Source organism: Canis aureus, chromosome 7 (assembly GCF_053574225.1).
Source record: "Canis aureus isolate CA01 chromosome 7, VMU_Caureus_v.1.0, whole genome shotgun sequence".
NCBI lineage: Eukaryota > Metazoa > Chordata > Mammalia > Carnivora > Canidae > Canis > Canis aureus.
Window position 1 is genome coordinate 61,196,033 of NC_135617.1, and position 21,593 is coordinate 61,217,625.

The 21,593-nt window shown below is 42.8% G+C and overlaps 1 protein-coding gene across 3 annotated transcripts in view; it reads right to left on the reverse strand.

Moving 5' to 3' along the window:
• The window catches only part of BICRAL (BICRA like chromatin remodeling complex associated protein), an 80,669-nt gene that overhangs the window by 15,507 nt on the left and 43,569 nt on the right, over positions 1-21,593 (reverse strand). For all 3 annotated transcript variants that reach the window (XM_077903979.1, XM_077903980.1, XM_077903981.1), the window contains exon 5: positions 19,378-21,057. In XM_077903979.1, coding sequence (XP_077760105.1) covers positions 19,378-21,057 — 1,680 coding nt within the window. The remainder of the gene's footprint in view (positions 1-19,377; positions 21,058-21,593) is intronic.

The window sequence follows — 21,593 nt, forward strand, 5'->3', positions numbered from 1 at the left end:
CTTTATTCTCTTATCACACTTGGAGAATCACAGAGAACACCCCTTTTATTTTATTTTATTTTATTTTATTTTATTTTATTTTATTTTATTTTATTATTTATGATAGGCACACAGTGAGGGAGAGAGAGAGAGAGAGAGAGAGAGGCAGAGACATAGGCAGAGGGAGAAGCAGGCTCCATGCACTGGGAGCCCGACGTGGGATTCGATCCCGGGTCTCCAGGATCGTGCCCTGGGCCAAAGGCAGGCGCTAAACCGCTGCGCCACCCAGGGATCCCCCAGAGAACACCCTTTAAAGAAATCTAGGGGCATGCTGAATTTTCTGGATGCCATTCATAGAGATGCTAAGTTGAGACCAGACTGCTTTCTTGCTCCTGGAACTGTTGTGTTAGTGGTGCTCAGATGCAAAGGCTGAACCAGAAACTCAATTTCTATCCCTAACAGTTTCTCTCCCCAGTAATTTTCTATTACACTTGCAAGGATTCTGACCCTGACTATAAGATCCTTATGTGGGGTCTGCATGGACTCTGAGTACTTGGTCAGGGCCCACGTGCCAACGCCAAACCTACTGTCAGCACTCACTGCTGTGTACATGATCTAGAGTATGTGTTACCTCTGCCACCGGTATGTCTCTTGTTCACATCATGTCATCATCAGGTGTAACTGGGAAATGTAAATTCAACTGAATATTAGCCCAAGGAAAATATTATTAGAAAAATTAATCTGGGGACGCCTGGGTGGCTCAGTGGTTGGGCGCCTGCCTTTGGCCTGGGGTGTGGTCCTGGGATCCCGGGATCGAGTCTCACATTGGGCTCCCCGCATGGAGCCTGCTTCTCCCTCTGCCTGTGTCTCTGTGTCTCTCATGAATAAATAAATAAAATCTTTAAAAAAATTACTTAAAAAAAAAAGAAAAATTAATCTGATGTCCTAATGGGTGTGTGCTTCTTTTCTATGAATGAGGAGGATGAATTGGATGTTGTTTCAGGACTGGCAAAGCTCCTTTTAGCTTAAAAAAATCTGTTCTCTCTACAATTCATTTAAAGTAAGATGATAAGGGCTTTTAAATTACTCTCAATTTTTAACCGTCTAAGTCATTACAACTTCATAGTGTAGCAAGGTTTCAGAGTTTTTCCTCCAGTTTTATATTTTGTATACCATCAGAGGATGGATTGGTTGATTGATTTTTAAAGATTTATTTGTTTATGAGACACACACAGAGAGAGAGAGAGAGAGAGAGAGAGGCAGAGACACAGGCAGAGGGAGAAGCAGGCTCCACACAGGGAACCTGATGTAGGACTCAATCCTGGGTCCCCAGGATCACACCCCGTGCTGACGGCAGGCACTTAACTGTGCCACTCAGGCGTCCGGCTTCTCTTTTCTAATACAAAAATGGAGAAGGATTTGACACTACCCAAGAAAGACTGGAGGAGGTCATTACAAAGTTGGAAATGGTCACCTTGCTCATCCTCCCATTAGCAGGGAAGATCAGACCTACACCATTCTAGGCAGACAGGTAATACATTCTTAGTAACAAAACCACTAGGGGAAAATTCTCCAGTGTTCGCACGCAGCATTTCCGCCAGAACGGAACTCCACTCTCCTACTGTAGGAAGCTGTCCACAAGGAGGGCACTGGGATTGTGGAGAGGCCTGTGGCGAACAGTGAGCAAGGCCTTCCTCACAAATATTTCCAGGGGAGGGACACAAAGGGCCACCTCGGAAAAAAACAAAACAGATAAAAGTTGGGAAAAATGTGGTTTAATATGGCAAGGCTATCCACTAGGAGGGACTCTGAACTAACCAGATCAACAGAAGAATAGATGAACAAGAGTGAAAATGTTCAAACGACCATAGTCCTTATGGCAGTGCTGTTAGTACACAACAGTTGGGGATTTTTTCCAATGTACCTAGTTCACATGAAACAGAGGAATATCATCCTTACTGCTTTAAATTAAAGCATACTTTTAAAAAAATGGCATTATCCAGCCTGATCTCCTACCTTATTGACCAGACATGACCTAAAGTGATTTATAGCTAATAAACAGATGAACGAAACAAAATCCCTGCATTTGTAAGTAGTAAAACTAAAAGAAAAGCAAGGAAGAGATCACTACAAAAGTCAGGAGAAAGAAAGGCTGAGGCTGGGAAGGCATAATGGAGGAGGCTAGTTTCTGGGACTCCTGAAAATATTTTATTTCTTGAGTCCTTGTATGGATGGGAATTTGCTTTAGAATTCTTTGCTAACTGTACACTAGTGTTTTATGTCTTTCTTTCTTTCTTTCTTTCTTTCTTTCTTTCTTTCTTTCTTTCTTTCTTTTTCTTTCTTTCTTTTTCTCTTTCTTTCTTTTCTTTCTTTCTTTCTTTCTTTCTTTCTTTCTTTCTTTCCTTTCTTTCTTTCTTTCTTTCTCTTTCTCTTTCTTTTCTAAATGTGTTCTCTTTCACAATACAGAAGAGTAAAAGGGAAAAAACCTAGAACAATCCTAGGTTAAAACCTGAGAATTCGTCATCAACTTGAGGGCATGAAGTACTGTTGTGTCTAAAAACAAGACTATTCTCTGAAAGGGACACCTCTCATCTGAGCGCATTTTAGAGTGTTTTATGGTTCCCTTGCACACCTGTGTGAGTCTAAGCATTGGCATCTGTGCATTTTGGGAAAATAGTCACTCCACTTGTTACACTGTGGGGCAACTGCAGGGGCTGGGGCAGGTGGCGAGGAAGAATTAGAATCCACAGGGGAACCTGTCCTGGCCCCTGCAGTAGAATAACCTCAATGTAGCTGCTCTGTATGTTTGGAAAGCTCCAGTGCCTTGGGGACTGCTCTGTCTCCAGAAGTTCACTGGTTGCTCCCAGTCCGCTTATCTTCAGGACGGGGCTTTTCTCCGCCTGGTTCACTGCTCTATTCCCAGCACCAGAACAGGGCTGGCACCACAGTGAGCACACAGCAAATAGTTGTTAAATAAATTGAGTGAATGAATTCCACTGCAGCGGGAGTCATGGGGTCTGTCCCTCCCTCCCAGTCCAACCACTGCCCCCTTCAGGAACCATCAACTTTCTCCCATTCCCCAAAACTTCAGGTTGCTCACAGCTGACAATCTTTTCCAGAAATAAAATTTACCATTCTACTGTTTTTTCCTGAACTCTTAGAGGAGACTTGCTCTTTGAATATATTTTCTTAAAAAAATATATATATATATACACACACACATATATGTATATACATATGTATATATATATATTTTTCTTCACAAATAGACTATTTAAGGATATTTTATTGAGAACTTGGCTCAAAGAACTCTGCTAATATCAATATACATCTTAATTTTTTAGATCCTATGGATTCTATATTTTTACATGTAAAAATACAGAAAAACCCCAACAAATCAAAATATTTAATACGTCAATTCCCCACTGTGATACTCTTTGAAAGAAACAAATTCCAACCCAGCAAGACGGCATCCAACAACAGGAGTTTACTGAATGAGGGAGATGTCTGGGGTCTGCCCAGCCACACTCTACTCTGGGAACTGCCTCACTGCCACAGAAATGGGCTGCAGCTAGCAAGGATGGAGAACACACAAATGTGTGTGACCTGCCAGAGCCACAGAGAGCTAAACTTCAGGAAGGGAAGGAGCACTTTTTCTTCCATCTGAAACTGCCAAGCCTGGGGCACCTGCAGGGCTCAGTCGGTTAAGTGTCCGACTCTTGATTTTTCCTCAGGTCATGACCACAGGATCACTACACCTGGCTTCACGCTCAGCAGGGAGTCTGCTGGAGATTCTCTCTCTCCTTCTCCCTCTGCCGCTCATCCCCCCAATCAATCAATCAATTAATCAATCAAAAGTGCCAAGCCTGCCAGTGTAGCAGTTTATCTATCTAGAGGGGCACTTTTTCTTAATTTGAACAAAGGCCTAGTATAGAGCAGCAGAGGCCCTGTATGGCTACTTCCTCATGTCACCCATGCCCCTGCCCTTCTGGCCATGGCTTACTGCACCATCATTCAGACTCTCCTGGGTCATTTAGGCTCTCTTGGGAATTTATTTTATTTTATTTTTTGGGAATTTATTTTATTTTATTGTTTAAAGATTTTATTTATTTATTCATGAGAGACACAGACAGAGAGAGAGGCAGAGACATAGGCAGAGGGAGAAGCAGGCTCCATGCAGGAAGCCAGATGCAGGACTCAATCCCAGGACCCCAGGATCACGCCCTGGGCCAAAGGCAGATGCAGATGCTCAACCACTGAACCACCCAGGCATCCCTCGCCTGGGAATTTAGCGTGGTGTTGGGGAGTGGATACCCAAGGGCAGTGGTTCTCAAATGCAGGTATAAACTAGTCACATCAAGATCACCTAGGGAGCTTCTGAAATACAAAGTTTCTGGGTTCTATCCACAAGATTCAGAAATCTGATGTGGGACTTAGGAATTTACAACTTTAAAAAGCTCTCCAATTGATTCGAATGCATTACCAAGTTTTGGAAACCACTGCATTTGCCAGTTTCTGTTAAGTGCTTGGATAATAATGTAAAGCTGGACTAGGGTGGCTGTTTTGGTGGAGAAGAGTGAGAAAGAACAGTGAAGACAGACAGAAGGTCGCACTATCCTGACTAGGCCAAGAGAACAGCAAAGAACTTGATTTGTGGCCTTATGAGGAGCTACACTATACTTCCTAGACATTCTCCCTTTTTGCTAAATGTGTTAGGGTGAGGGTTGCAACACAAAGCACCTTGACTGAGGCATTTGGGTGTCAACTGTGTACACAGCACTGTGGTAATTACAGAGAAAGCAGCTGAAGGATACCAACACAGTGTCTGCCCTCTGAAAGCTCGCCATTCAGAAGACACCCAGACCCACCCCCACACAACTGATCAGTGCACTGTAATTCTGGTCTCCGACCTCAACTGGGCCTGCATGTCTGTCCAGCAATCCTTTCTTTTCCCTGGTCAGCTCCTTTGCCCAGAATAGCATTCCACTCAATGCTATTTCATTATCTTCGAATCTGTAAGCCAGGTAAGAACTCATTCAAACTCTCTACCACCATGGGTATAACCTTACCCACATCCCCATTAGATCTTTCCTTGCTTTTCTCACTACAATGGCAGAGGCATCCCTCCTCTTTTCTACAGAGAATCCCACCAGTGCTCTGGAATTCATGTCCATCTCCTTCTCATCAGTTTTGAAAAAAGTGCAAGACTTTCCCATGTTTTAAAAAAAACAAAATCCGGGACATCTGGGTGGCTCAGAGGTAGAGCATTTGCCTTTGGCTTGGGGCATGATCCTGGAGGCCCTGGGGTTGGGTCCTGCATAGGGCTCCCTGTTGGGGGAGCTGCTTCTCCCTCTGCCTGTGTCTCTGCCTCTCCTCTCTCTGTTTCTTGGGAATAAATAAATAAAATCTTTTAAAACAAAACAAAACAAAAAACCAAAAAAACAAAACCAAAATCATGTAGCTATGAATTACCTCTCTTTTTCTGAATGTTGTTTGTACTCATTACCATGCCTTCCATTCCCGCCTTGGTCTACACTTCAGTCTGGCTTCTACACCTAACACTCCAGGGAAACAAGTCTTACCAAGGTCTACAGCTGCCTCTTTGTTGCTAAATCTGTCAGAAGCATCCAGATCCTTACTTCCACTGACTTCTCAGTGACACTTCACTCTGCCAATCTCTGCCCCCCTGCCTGTAACATTTCTTTTCTTAGCTTCCAAAATCTGAACCCCATCGGTTCCTCTCTGGAACCTTCTGAGTCTCACTTGTGGACTCTTATTTCTATGTCCATTCCCTAAATATTGAGGTACTTAGGGGTTCTCTTCTGGCTACTTTTTTAAAAAAGATTTTATCTATTTATTCATGAGAGACACACACAGAGAAAGGGAGAGAGAGGCAGAGACATAGGCAGAGGGAGAAGCAGGCTCCATGCAGGGAGCCCGATGTGGGACTTGATCCCGAGACTCCAGGATCATGCCGAGCCGAAGGCAGAAGTTCAACCACTGAGACACCCAGGGGTCCTGCCCCCACTCCATTTCCCATCCATTTCTACCACTTCAGTTACCATTTATATATGCTGGTCAGACACCATTTGAGTCCACATTTTGGTCCTATGTTTCGGTGAATATAGCTGTTTATCATACTGTGTGGTTGTCCTATGGGTTGTTAGACTTGACAAACATATCCTAAACTAAACTCATGATTGCCCTTCCAACCACAATTTCTTCTCATGTTCTCTATCTCAGTGAACCTGGTATCACTATCAAGAGTCTATGTATCATCCTTATTTCTCCACTACAGCCAATCAGTCAACAGTTCTATTTAACCTAGTTGTCTCAAATCCATTCCATTCTCACAATCTCTAGTGCCACCAGGCTGGTGTAGGGCTTCAGCATTCCATGCTTGGATTATGACACTGGCTCCTTAACATGACATACAAGATCCTGTATGATCTGATCCTTGCTCATCTTTTCCGCCGAAATCTTCTGCACCTCACCTGAACTTGTTTTCCTGTCCCCTTAGTATCACAGTCTCTTCTCTTGCCAAGCTTTGCACTGCCGTTCCTACTGCTGGAAAATTCTTCACTCAGGCCCTTGCTACTTGGGTAACTCTTCCTTCCTTTAGTAAGTCTCAGTCAGGAACCACTGTCTTGGGATGCCTGGGTGGCTCAGTGGTTGAGCGTCTGCCTTCGGCTCAGGTTGTGTGATCCAAGGGTCCCAGGATTGAGTCCTGCGTCGGGCTCTCCACAAGGAGTCTGCTTCTCCCTCTGCCTATGTCTCTGCCTCTGTGTTTCTCATGAATAAATAAATAAAATCTTAAAAACAAAAAGAAAAAGAAACCACTGTCTCAAGGAAACCTTCCCCAACCATCCCATCTGGGTCAGAGGCTTCTTTTCTGAGCCTGGCATTCTGCATTACTTCTACCAGGGCATCTGAAACAGTGCCCTGTGGCTGTCAGTTTCTCTGTTTGCCTCTTGCCGTGCAATAGACTGTTGTATCCCTGGGACTTGGCCCCGGGCTTGTAGGTACTGAAGTACTGTTGAAGGAAGGAAGGAAGGAAGGAAGGAAGGAAGGAAGGAAGGAAGGAAAAGATACGAAGGAAGGAAGTGATTATGTACCTAGTAAGGAGTCTCTATGGACAAAAAGTATCTGGGGAGACTGGAAAAGGATTCATTCTTTTTTTTTTTTTTTTTTTAAAGATTTTCTTTATTTATTCATGAGAGACACACAGAGAGAGAGGCAGAGACATAGGCAGCAGGAGTAGCAGGCTCCATGTGGGGAGTCGGATGCAGGACTCAATCCCAGGACCCTGGGATCATGACCTGAGCCAAAGGCAGACGCTCAACCACTGAGCCACCCAGAGGCCCCAAGGCTTCAATCTTTTAGGGGCTTTGGGTGGAGACCTTTGGGTGGCACACTGAAGGAAAGGAAGCACTTCTACCTGCTAGGAAAGAAAGTTTAATGTAAACCTGTCAGTAAAGACGTGGGGCTCACAATGAGTCTGGCCTAGCCAGGGAGGTGTGGAGGAGCTGGTCTGCCTGGCTAAAATGGACGGTTTCCACCTAGAGAAGCTTAACTGCCAGCCAGGGGTTTGTACTTTCTCCTGTGGCGATGGGGAGTCTCAGATAACTTGGTTCAGGTTATCAAGCAAATGTTTTAGGAAGATTAATGTGGTGGAAATCTGCCTTTAGGAAGAGGCTGAAGGCAAATCAATCACCCAGATAATTGCTACATTTGTCAATGCATTCGGGTCAGAATAGGCCTTGGAAATCATCTAGCCCAGTGCTTCTCTATCCTGGTTGCTCTTTAGAATCATTTGGTGAGCTTTTGAAAAATGCTGATGCTTGGAGTCCTTTCTCCAGGTCATTTAAATCAGAATTTATGGAGGAGAGGCCCAGGCACCCATATTTTTAAAAAGCTCCCCAGGTGGTTCAATCGGATAGCTAGGGTTCCTCATTTCAGAGAAGAGAAAATTAGGGCTCAGAGAGTTTAAAATACAAACTTGGATCATAAAACCAGTCTCTGGCAAAGTAGGACCTACAAGAGAGCTCTGATTCTGTTTCTTTCTTTTTTAGATTTTATTTATTCATTCATGAGAGACAGAGAGAGAGAGAGGCAGAGACACAGGCAGAGGGAGAAGCAGGCTCCATGCAGGGAGCCCAATGTGGGACTCGATCCTGGGACTCCAGGATCACACCCTGGGCCAAAGGCAGGTGCTAAACCACTGAGCCACTCAGGGATCCCCGAGAGCTCTGATTCCTAATCCAACTCTTGTTTTCCCCATTATGTTGCAGTCTCTCTTCAAGTCTAGCTCAGGGTAAGGATGCAGAAAAGGAGAGAAATGGGAAAGGGTACAATAGAGCCAGCTAGCAGGTAAAGTCCGCCTTTCCGAGCAATTTGGCCATGCTCTGAACCTCTATCTCCTTGACTGTGAAATGGAAACAGTAACTACTTGTAGCCCCAAGGTAAGGATTAGTAATAACATAGAGAGCCCCTGGCACTGTACCAGTTATTAATAACATGATCATTACTTTTACTATTATTGGAAAGAACAGGTGTGAGACATTCAAAGATGAATGTGTAGGATTTAGTAACCTATTAAAAGTCTAGAAGGAGGGCAGCCCGGGTGGCTCCACGGTTTAGTGCCGCCTTCAGCCCAGAGCCTGATCCTGGAGATCCGGGATCGAGTCCCACATCGGGCTCCCTGAATGGAGCCTGCTTCTCCCTCTGCCTGTGTCTCTGCCTCTCTCTCTCTTTCTCTGTCTCTCATGAATAAATAAATAAAAATTTTTTAAAAAGTATAGAAGGAGAGGAAAAAACATCAACTAGATTTTGAAGTCTGGGTGTCTGAAAATCCAATGGCTCCAGAGTAAGGTTGTCAGGCAGAGCTAGAGGGAGGAAGGGAAAGTAGGGAGGGGCAGGTAAGGGCTGGAGACCAGCTGTGATCACTCTGGCAACATGGAAAGCATGGTGGGTGCTGCTCTCAAGGGATTAATGATCTACTAAATCTTCTAGTGATCTAAGGAGATTTGGACTTAAATACTTCCCTTTGTTTAATAGGCTAAACTCTTGTAAATCACCTCCTTTAATAATTGAATTTGAATATTAATCTATTTACAAGAAAGTTTATTTTTTTTTTTTATTTTTTTTTTTTTACAAGAAAGTTTAAATCCTGTAAATTACTCTCTGCATTGAAGGATTTAAGTTCACAGGGCTCTCTGGAGAAATGGCTGATTTTAGGTCTGAGGCAAGGTAATCAGAAGACACGCCCACAGTATCTTGGGCCACAAAGTGCTCAAGGTAGATGGGGCCATGTCAAAGGCGTAGAAGCCAGCTTCAGCAGGCCTCCACTAACAACATTTGGGACATTTCTGGCATCAAAAAGAATAATGGAAGCAGTTGATTGCAACATTAATTGCAAAAAGAATACACGATCTTTTAGAGACAGGCACTAAAATATCACAGATGAACTTACACGTCTGGCTTAGCCTCAAAATTATATTGGGCAGTGGGAGAGGGAGAGTTAGCTGGGGATGGATGGAACAAGCACAGCCATGAGTCAGTAAGCACTGAAGCTGACTGTGCATGGGGACTCACTGCACTATTTTCTTTACTTCTGTTTATGTTTAAAATTCCCCATAATAAAACGTTTAAAAATGAATGCAAAAAAAAAATCGCAAAAAAGCCCTTAAACTATGAGTTCATAGCATTATGAGAGAGAGAGAGAGAGAGAGAGAGAAAGAAGAAAAAGTTCTTCATTATGGAAAAGTCCCAACCAAAAATTCTAGATAGGAGAATACAGTTAGAAAATCACCATTTTGCAACCACCAATGTAGCGTTCAGTGAGGCTCACTGATGGAGTCTCATATCATCAGGTAAGAGATGAGGAAATAGGACAGTCACATGGTCCCAAAGCACAATCCTCGAGACCATTTCTGCTTTACAAAGGGAATAAGGTACTTCTGAATGCCTGGGGAGAAACTGGGCAGAAGCCACCTTAACCAAGTGATCACACCCAGAATCACCAATAAGAGGCCCAGCCAACATTTTGTGTCTTGCCACAACTGTTTAGCTTGCCTCTGATCATGAGGACACAATCAGACAACACACTGAGGCTTCTCTGTAAGACAAACGATCTGGGTTGCTGCAGACTGGAGGTGTGACAATAGATTAGATCAGTGTTCTTTTGATTGAATTGCGGAGTGAAACATTGTAAAGCACATTATTGGGTCAACTGAAGAAATCTGATACAACTTTACTGTATTAATATTTACTTTATTGAGTGTGATAGTGATATTGTGGTTGTATTGAAGAAGGTCCTTGTTCTTATGAGATAGCTGGTGAACCCATTTAGTTCACTCATTAGATTTCTGGTCCGAGGTCACTTCCTCTGGGAAGTCTTCCCAAACTTTGTATTTGATTACAGTTTTCTATTACCTATTCTAATTGTATAGTGTTCCTTTTTTCCATAGCCCTTACCTCTGGTTGTCGTATTTAGGGCTAAGAGGTCATAACATTTGTAACTTACTCTCAAGATGGTTCAGAGAAAAGTATGTGTGTGTGTGTGTGTGTGTGTGTGTGTAGAGAGAGAGAGAGAGAGGAAGGGAGAGAAACAGACACAGATAAAGCAAATGTTGCAAAACAAACAACAGATGAGTAATCTAGGTGAATGGGTTCACTGTACTCTTCCAATTTTTCTGTGGGTTTGGGAAGTTTTCACAATACAAAAGGTGGGGTGGGGACTTACATTACTCTATAAGAAATTGGTTATTTTGGAACTGGGTGGCTGGGGGATGGAAGGAGGAAAATTTTCACTATAATATATACCTTTCCCTATGATATATATACCTTTTGAATTTTGAACCAAATAAACTGTATTTTCCATACCAAAACCAAAATTTATATTTATTTTTATTTTTTTAAATTTGTATTTATTTATGATAGTCACACAGAGAGAGAGAGAGAGAGAGAGAGAGGCAGAGACACAGGCAGAGGGAGAAGCAGGCTCCATGCACCGGGAGCCCAATGTGGGACTCGATCCCGGGTCTCCAGGATCGTGCCCCAGGCCAAAGGCAGGCGCCAAACCACTGCGCCACCCAGGGATCCCCAAAATTTATATTTAGAAACTTATTCCTCTCTAGAATTAACCCTCTATAGGATTAAAACTCGCGGGGTTGAATTTCTCCAAATAGACAAACATGGAACGTCCCTGTAATGGTGTTTTTGTTTATTACAACATTCTATAAAGTGATTTGTGCAGAAAATTTACACAAATTATAAAGTAAAATAGAGTCACTCTAAGTGTTTCTGGATGTCCTGGGGGTTTGAATGTTAGATAACACCTCAACGTTACTTTTTCTGAAAAAATACTTTATTTATTTAGTTGAAAGAAAGAGCACGAGAGAGCGAGCACGAGCAGGTGAAGGGGCAGAGGGACAGGGAGAAGCAGACACCCTGCTGAGCAGGGGGCCCAATGCGGGGCTCGATCCCAGAACCCTGAGATCATGACCTGAGCCAAAGTCAGATGCTCAACTGAGCCAACTTGGGTGTCCCTCCCCTCAACATTACTTTTCTAATTCATTCTGCCTCCAAGGCTGCCCTCCTTTTTTTTTTTGTTGTTGTTTTTTGTTTTTTTTTTTGTTTTTTGTATCCTCCTTATTCCAATACACCTGATACCTTAATTGTTCCAGAAAACCTACAGCAGTAACACACTTGACTTAATACAACTGACCTAGTTCCCAATACTTTTTGGCATTAAAAGTCACAAAAAATTACTTTCAAGCTGCCAGTGGAGGTTTCTTACTACCTTTGGATATTGAAACTTTTGGGAGTCAGAGATTTTTTTCTTAATCAAGTCATTACTTATTTTATATACAGAAAATAAGAGATCATGCTGTAGCTAATTATATATAATTAATTATAACAACAAACATAAAGCAGATTAATACATACTGACATAAAATGACCCTCAATTTACATAATTCAGTAAAAATATCCATGGTGTATTGTAGAGGAAAGAAGCTCTATGTGATATTTGTTACTGTATATGCAGAGGGCATCTCTGGAAGACTATAAATAATCTAGAAATGATGGCATCCTCTGGGAGGGAAACAAGGGGACTGGCAGGAAGACTTACTTTTCACTCTAAACAACTTTGGAACTGTTTTAACTTTTTTTTTTTTTAAGATTTTATTTATTTATTTGAGAGAGAGAAGATGGAGAGCAAGAGGGAGAAGCAGGCTCCCCGCTAAACAGGGAGCCTGATGAGGGGCTTGATCCCAGGACCCCGAGATCATGACCGAAGCTGAAGGCAGATACCCAACCAACTGAACTACCCAAGTGCATCCTGCTTTAAGTTTTTACCAAATGCATGTTTTACTTATTTTTTAAAAAATACATTAAGTATATTTTGATAAATGCTGTCAAGGTATCATGTCTTTTATGTGGGGCAAGTTTGTAAAACTAGAAGAAAATAATATGTAATTCTACTATCCAGAAAACTGGTGTTAATGTTATATTGCATTTCTTTCTAATGAAATTTCTGGATGTTTTGTAAGCAAGAAGGTTTTCTGTTTTTAATTCAACATACTGTCTCTCCTCATTATTTTTCTAAAAGTGAAAACAAATTATTTATTAAAAATACATTTTTTTAGGGCAGCCCTGGTGGCGCAGCAGTTTGGCGCCGCCTGCAGCCTGGGGTGTGATCCTGGAGACCCGGGATCGAGTCCCGCATCGGGCTCCCTGCATGGAGCGGGCTTCTCCCTCTGTCTGTGTCTCTGCCTCTCTCTCTCTGTTTGTGAGTAAATAAATAAAATATTAAAAAAATAAAAATACATTTTTTAATATGTAGGCTCCAGAATGCAGGGCTTGAACTCTAGACCAAGATCAAGACCTGAACTGAGACCAAGAGTCAGTTGACTAAACTACCCAGGCACCCCTACTTACATAAATACATTCATTCATTCATTCAATATTTTATTTATTTATTCATGAGAGACACAGAGAGAGAGGCAGAGACATAGACAGAGAGACAGAGAGAGAGAGAGAGAAGTAGGCTTCCCGCAAGGAGCCCGATGCGGGACTCAATCCCAAGACCCCAGGATCACGACCTGAGCCAAAGGCAGATGCTCAACCACCCAGGTGGAACCCCCTACATTTATTTTTTTTATTTTTATTTTTTTAAAGATTTTATTTATTTATTCATAGAGACACACAGCAAGAGAGAGAGGCAGAGATGCAGGCAGAGGGAGAAGCAGGCTCCATGCAGAGAGCCTGATGTGGGACTCGATCCAGGGTCTCCAGGATCACGCCCCGGGCTGCAGGTGGCACTAAACCGCTGCGCCACTGGGGCTGCCCCTACATTTATTTTTTAAGTAAGCTCTATGATTGAAACCATGACCCTGAGATCAAGAGTGTATGCTCTATTGACTGAGCCAGCCAAGCACCCTTCTTTATTATACATTTAAAAGCACATTTTAAATATTTCAAATTTAAACATATACTTAAAATAATTTTGTAAGCCATGCCCCAAATCTTTAGGTTTGTTTCTTTGTTGTTTTTTAAAGATTTATTTATTTATTTTAGAGAGAGAGTACAAGCAGGAGAGGCAGGGAGAGGAAGAGAAAATCTCAAGCGGACTATACACTGAATGCAGAACCCAGCATAGGGCTCAATCTCATGACCCTGAGGTCACTACCCGAGCCAAAACCAAGAGTTGAAGGCTCAACTGACCAAGTTCTTTTTTGAAAACATTTTATTTATTTATTTACTTTTATATAAAAAGATTTTGTTTTATTTATTTTTTTAAAGTAGGCTCCATGCCCTTTGTGGAGCCCAAAGTGGGGCTTGAATTCACAACCCTGAGATTAAGACCTAAACAGATTGAGTTGGAGCTTAACCATCTGAGCTACTTAATGCTCCAAGATTTTATATTTTTAAAAGTAATCTCTATGCCCACCCTAAGGATTGAACCTACAACCCCAAGATAAGAGTCACACACTCCATTAAGACAGACAGGCATCCTTTAAAAATATTTTAAATAGGTACATAGCATTCATCACAGCCAATCATTTTATTATTAGACATTTGTGTTTTTAGAAAACTTTTTAGGGGATCCCTGGGTGGCTCAGCAGTTTGGCGCCTGCCTTCGACCAGGGTGTGATCCTGGAGTCCTGGGATCGAATCCCATGTCGGGCTCCTTGCATAGGGCCTGCCTTCTGCCTGTGTCTCTGCCTCTCTCTCTCTCTCTCTCTCTGTCTCTCTGTCTCTCATGAATAAATGAATCAAATTAAAAAAAGAAAAAGAAAACTTTTTAGCCACCAAAGTGCAGAAGAGTATTTACAGCACCCTATACTTTGAATAAGAAAGGAAGGGAGGGATCCCTGGGTGGCGCAGTGGTTTGGCGCCTGCCTTTGGCCCGGGGCGCGATCCTGGAGACCCGGGATCGAGTCCCGCATCGGGCTCCCGGCATGGAGCCTGCTTCTCCCTCTGCCTGTGTCTCTGCCTCTCTCTTTGTGACTATCATGAATAAATAAATAAAATCTTTAAAAAAAAAAAAAAAAAAAAAAAGAAAGGAAGGGAAATAAAACATACCTGTATCTGCCCACTTGTGTGAAAATAAACATAGGATAAATCAACTAGAGACGAATGAGATTGGTGACTACAGTGGTGGCTGAGAACTGGTAGGAAAGGATGGAGGAAGGGTGAGAGAAGGGTGGAGTGAGGTCTCCAAGTACACTTTCTACAGAGCCCTGACTTGAAATCATGCTGATGGGACACACATTCAAAAGAAATTAAATAGGTAAAATCAAGGATAGTGGGGAAAGGCTCCTACAATGAATATGAACAGAGACAAATAAGCAGAACTGTATTTCAAATGAATAGCATAACTACACCAAGGAGGAGGGGGGGGAGTACTCAGCCAAGTAACTGTTAAATGCAGTATTTTGAAAGATTTATTTATTTATTTTAAAGAGAGAGCAAGTGTGCATCTAGGCTGGAGTGAGGGTCTGAGGGAGAGGAAGAAGACTCTTAAGCAGACTCTCTGCTAAACACAGAGCCCAATGTGGGGCTTGATCTCCTGACCCTGAGATCACAACCTGAGCAGAAACCAAGAGTTGAATGCTTAACCAACTGACACCCAGGCGCCCCACAAACACAGTATTTTCACTATATACCTGTAGGCTAACAACAACCGTAAACCAATGCTGATGTCTTATTAGTAGGTTTGTTTTTCATGGTGGTATGGATTAGCAATTCTAAAACTATTTTTTGTGTATTTTAGGATCGAGCAAGTAAGTAAATGTCTTGTGGAACTGCCTTTCTCACTGTTAGAAAAAAGGAAAAAAGGAAATATGGAAGATGTTTGGAAATGGAAAAGAAAGAGACTTGAATAGTGAACCTAGTGGTCTGGACTGGAATCTGAAGTATCAATATGAACTCATTGTATTCATTCATTCATTCATTCATTCATTTATTTTAAAGATTTTATTTATTTATTCATGAGAGACACACACAGAGAGGGGCAGAGAGACAGGCAGAGGGAAAAGCAGGCTCCATGCAGGGAGCCCAATGTGGGACTCGATCCCAGGACCCTAGGATCATGCCCTGGGCTGAAAGCAGGCGTTAAACTGCTGAGCCACCCAGGGATCCCCTATTTATTTATTTATTTTTAAAAAGATTTTACTTATTCATTCATGAGAGACAGAGGGAGAGAGGCAGAGACACAGGCAGACAGAGAAGCAAGCTCCCCAGGAGGAGCCCGATGTGGGACCTGGTCCCAGATCCCAGGATCATGCCCTGAGCCAAAGGCAGATGCTCAACCACTGAGCCACCCTGGCATCCCTGTATTTATTTATTTATTGGGCGGGTGCGGGGGCAGAGGGAGAGAGAGAGAGAGAATTTAAGCAAACTCCATGCTCAGCACGGATCTCTGAGATCATGAACTGAGCCAAAATCAAGAACAGGATGCTTAACTGACTGAGCCACCCAGGCAACCCTGAAGTCACTGTTTTTAATACGGATTGATATATAAATAGCTACAGATGTTGGGTGTGTGTAAATATATATAAGTCCTAGGTCAGTCACAATGAACATGTAGTGCTCAGACCTTGGTTTCTAAATAATGAGCTCCACTAGAAGGAATGAGGCTCTTTAAAGAAATGGTTGATTCTTGGGCAGCCCAGGTGGCTCAGCGGTTTAGTGCCGCCTTCAGTCCAGGCTGTGATCCTAGAGACCTGGGAACGAGTCCCATGTCGGACTTCCTGCATGAAGCCTACTTCTCCCTCTGCCTGTGTCTCTGCCTCATTCTCTCTGTGTTTTTCATGAATAAATAAATAAAATCTTAAAAAATAAAAAAAAAAGAAATGGTTGATTCCAGGGCAGAGGCAGGAAAGTAAAAGATGAACACAGAACATCTTGTTTTGCCAGAAATGAAAGAAAAGTCCTCAGGTGCCTGGGTGGCTCAGTGGGTTAAGCATCTGCCTTTGGCTCAGGTCATGATCCTGGAGTCCCAGGATCGAGCCTTGGGTCCAGCTTCCTGCTCAGTGGGAAGTCTGCTTCTCCCTCTCCCTCTGCCCCTCCCCTGCTTGTGCTCTCTCTCTCTCTCTCTCTCAAATGAATGAATAAAACCTAAAAAAAAAAAAAAAAAAAAAGCTCAAAGGCATGATGGAATTATGTCAGAAGGACCAGTGGCCATTAGATGCCCAATGGCCATCAGACTAAGTTGAGCATCAAAAATAAGGGACTGCAACAATTTATAACTCACTGAATAAATAAGAATTTATGAGGGGTGCCTGGGTGGCTCAGTCGGTTAAGTGTCTGCCTTTGGCTCAGGTCATGATCCCAGGGTCCTGGGATCGACCACTGCATCAGGCTCCCTGCTCAGTAGGAAGTCTGCTTTTTCTTCTTCCTCTGCCCCCACCCCCGCTTGTACTCTCTCTCTCAAATAAATAAATAAAATCTTAAAAAAAAGAATTTGTGAATCCATACTGATAAAAGGCAAACACATAAGTAAAAGGGGAAAAGGAAAAGCTTTTTTAGAGCAGAATGCTAACAATTAATGTAGAACAAATGATGGAGTTAGCAAATCTCTATTTGGTGGCCATATCATAGTAATAGTTGATCTCGTAATGATGGATTCAGTTAGGGATTATCAATGGAAGCTTAAGGTAGTATGTGCAAGTTTGATGAGCAACCTACACAGTGTCAAAGCATCCTCTAGAAGAAACTTAGTAAGAAGCATCAGACACTATCTTAAGTAAGTGTTCAAAGCTTATACCACCAGTAATGAGACAAGTCCATATTGTGAGGACATATCACTTCTGTGGCAATCCTACCAAAAATGTATTACCTGAATCTAATCATGAGGAAACAGCAGAGAAACCTGAATTGAGGGACATTCTACAAAATAATTGATTTGGACTCTTCAAAAATATTAAGGTCATAAAAGACAAAGAATGGAGAAACTGTTCCAAATTTAAAGACATGACAGTGATTTAAATTAGACAGTGATCCTGGACCATAAAACAAAATAATATAATTTTTCGCCCTTTTGCTGTAAGGGACATTCTTGGGAAAATCAACTAAATCTGGATAAGGTCTTTAGATTGGTGATAATATTATTTATTTATTCATGAGAGACATGCACAGAGAGAGAGGCAGAGACACAGGCAGAGGGAGAAGCAAGCTCCATGCAGGGAGCCTGATGTGGGACTCGATTCCGGGTCTCCAGGATCAGGCCCTGGGCTGAAAGTGGTGCTAAACCACTGAGCAACCAGAGCTGCCCATCTTGATTTTTTTTTTTTTTTAATGATTTTATTCATTTGAGAGAGAGAGAGAGAGAGAGAGAGAGATTGTGCACACGAGCAGAGGGAGCAGCAGGGAGAGGGAGAAGCAGACTCCCCCCCAAGCAGGGAGCCTGATGCGGGGCTCGATCCCAGGACCCTAAGACCACGACCCGAGGCGAAGGCAGACACTTCACCGACTGAGCCACCCAGGCACCCCTAATTTCTTGATTTCGATAAATGTATGACCAATGGTTACGTAGGTCTATTTTTAGAAAATACACACCAAAGTCCAAGGTATTTAGAGGCAAAGAGGCATCATGCCTGCAATTTGCTCTCAAAATTGTGTGTGTGTGTGTGTGTGTATGTGTGTGTGTGTGTGAGAGACAGAGAGAGAGAGAGAGAGAGAAAGAGAGAGAAGAGAGTGTCATGGCAGAAAGGAAGAGAAGGATAAAAATAATGGTAGTAAAATGTTACCATTTGGGGAATCTTGGTGAAGTGTATATGAGAATTCCTTACACTGTTCTTTTAACTTTAACTTTTCTAGAAGTGTAACATTATTTCATAACACATGTAAACACCTTTGACACTGAAAGTAATACACAGAATATCCTTGATCCTAAATAATCTTTGTTTCCTTAGGAAAGATCGATGGACCTGGCACAGAGAGGTTTTTGAATACTTCTAAATTGGAGGAGAAAGGTGGTGGAAATGGAGGACTAAGGAGGGTCGACCATAGGGGTGAAGGCAGAGTGTGGAGCTGGAACTATAGACCAGGATGAGCGGGAACCAGAGGCCAGAGGAGTTCAAGGATCAGCAGGTGGGGGTGGGCGGGAGAACCAAAGCTGATGACATTTGAGATGCTTTTCTGAAACAATCCTTCTGTGGGTTTACCAATTGCCCATGGTAATTTTGGATCCTTCCCTCTGTATGCATCCCTTTGGTGCAGGCCAGTTACCCACTGATGAGTCACACTGAGTCCCTGAGCCTTTCTGGTTGGCACCCAAGAAGCAGCCACAACTTCTCCACTTGGTCCATAGTTACATGACCTAGTGGTTTACTACATGATGTAAGTAAATAATCTATACTAAGCTTTCATTTCAAATGCCAATAATCCACTTCATCAAGTATATGTATCCATATACATCAAGTATATGTATCAACTGGCTCTGAGTATTTGCTATTTGCAGTTAGGGACTACAGTAAGTGCTTTATTTATTTATTTATTTATTTATTTATTTATTTATTTATTTATCACTGAGTGCTTTATATGGATTATCTCATTTAATCATCCCAATACCCTGACAGAATGGAACTAGTATATGTTCATTTCACTGATGAAGAAAATTACGTCTAGAGAGGTAAGTTAAGGTAAGCCTTGTACGTCATAAAGCTTAGAGTCAAATCCAGGAGTCTGACTATAGAGTCCCTACTCCAAATCACAATGTTATGATGGATAAAACATTTTAATTAGGAAGAAAAAAGGTAATCAATCATAAATTGAAAAGAGGAAGTTAATAAATTGGGAGTTTAGAATGAAAATTATATTCTGTGAAATACACATTCCATTTTTCTGTTCTGTAATCCTGCAAACGTGCGCATGACAAAGCAAACGTACCTGACAGAAGAACTGCTGCTGGGTTCCTGCTCCAGGTGTGTTACTGAAGGTGCTGGTAGATTTGGAAGAAGAAACTGGAAGACGATGAGACACACTGACCGGTACTGGAGTCCTATTTGGCTGGGTCAGCTGATCTCCTGTAAAGTTTGATCCTGATGCACCCGACTGAACCACAGACCCGAGACTAGGATGGGCAGTGCTGGAGGAGCTGACACTAGGGAACCGACTCGGTCCTGACATGCTGGTCACTGAGGGCATCGTGGTGAAGCCAGGTCTTCCTTGGGAGACGTTGCTCTGCCCAGGTGACAGGTGTAATACGGTTGGTGATGCTTGCTGCAACGGCATCTGTCCACCAACGATCTGAGGAGAGGCGTGATTGACTATCACTGGGCTTCCAGAGGCAGCAAATGTTTGCCCAGACACTAACTGGACGGCGGCATTCTGGTTGTTCAGCATCTGTCCAGAATACGGTTGGTTGGTCCTGAGCATGTTGGAAGAGTTTCTGTTCAACATGACATGCTCTGAGGCCACTTGGCCAGAGATGAGCTGAGAAGGTTGAGTCTGAAGCAGTTGCCCATTTATGGTCTGGACATGGTGTACCGAGTTGGAACTGACAGAAAGGCTTGTGGGTATGAGGAACTGACTTTGGGGTGTGTGAGGCTGGCCCATGGGAGAATGAATAACGATACTACCCCCAGCGCTGCTCACTGCCTGTGAGGTGACTGGTTTTCTTGTGTTCTGTTGGTTTACAATGTTCACAGACATGTGTGGACCAACTACGGAGCCCTGGGGTGAGCTGGCAGAGGCAAAAGAAATCCCTTGTTGAACATGGTGCTGCTGTATCCCCAGATTGTTCACATTGTATGTATTCTGCTGACCCATCTGGATAGGCTTTGGCTGGATATTAATTGGGACTTTATTTGAATTTGGTGCAAGACCCCTCTGTATGATGATATTATGCACAGGTAAAGATGTCTGAAAATTTGTGCTGTTAAATGGAACTGTGACTGGCTGTGCTACGGGACTGGAACTGGAGTTCCCAAACAATGAATTGCCATTAGGAGTCTGTCTATGAACCAGGAGCCCGCCACTCACATTTGATGGAGCTTGCTGCCCGCTGCCCTTCAATATGATTTGAGATCCATCTAGGTTATTAATAGTCATCATGGAAGGTTGATTACCAAATGACCCAATTAGCTGTATTTGACCAGAACCGCTAATCTGACTGCTGTTAGACAGATGCTGGCTGGGAACACTGATCCCCACGTGTTGCATAAAGCCATGTTGCACACCCACTGTATTGCTTGCAAATGATGCTCCGACAGGCACGTGAGTCACCCCTATAGGCTGCAGCGTCTGACCTGAGTAATTCGAAACATTAGAAGCCTGAGTAAAGGATGCTGATGAAGAAGGATGAAGCTGAGCTTGTGCAAACTGTTGGCTTGAACCTATACTGGCATCCAAATATGCCTCTTCGGCCAACGTCTGTTCAGTGATATTGGCCTCCTGCAAGGATTTCTGAAGAATGTCGAAAGGTTGGTCCTCACTGAGATCAGGAAGAGGAGAAGACTCAAGTTCATCTTCCAGGAACTGAAGGCTACTTGAGAGTGGCAGTCCATCACTGGGTCCTTCTCCAAGCTGGCTGCTTACAGCTTTGAGGGATGATTTAGGATCAGCATTCTAAAAGAAGAAGCAGTGTGTTATCCAGCATATCGAACCTTTGAAAGAGATCCTTAACAAAACAACCACCACCACCCACCAAAAAACCAAAAAAATAATAAAAAGTGCTTCACTTTTGAATAGAATATAGTCTTATCAGGCACGACTCTCCCAAGTGCTCAGCTTATTCTTAATTCTATTTCTTTAATAATGATGTCTGACTTGTTTCTATTAAGGGTACACAATCATTGCTCTGGTAAATTATTTTATAGAAAATAGATAAATAACAGGAACACACTGAGAACTATCTGGAGTTTAGCTTCATTTTTTGAGATACAGGCACACACTTGATTTTTCAGGACTGGCCCCAGTCCGGGGCTTGAGTGACATTCATTGAGTATGTGTACCCAGGAAAGGGCCATGTCTAGTCCTCTGTATGGCGGGAGTGAGTTTTGGGTATTTTGGGTATTGTTCTGTTAGAGGTCCAGAAGGTAGCCCAGAGTTAGCCCTGTCTTTCAAGGCTTCTCAGAACCTCCACCTAGTTCTAACCCCTAACA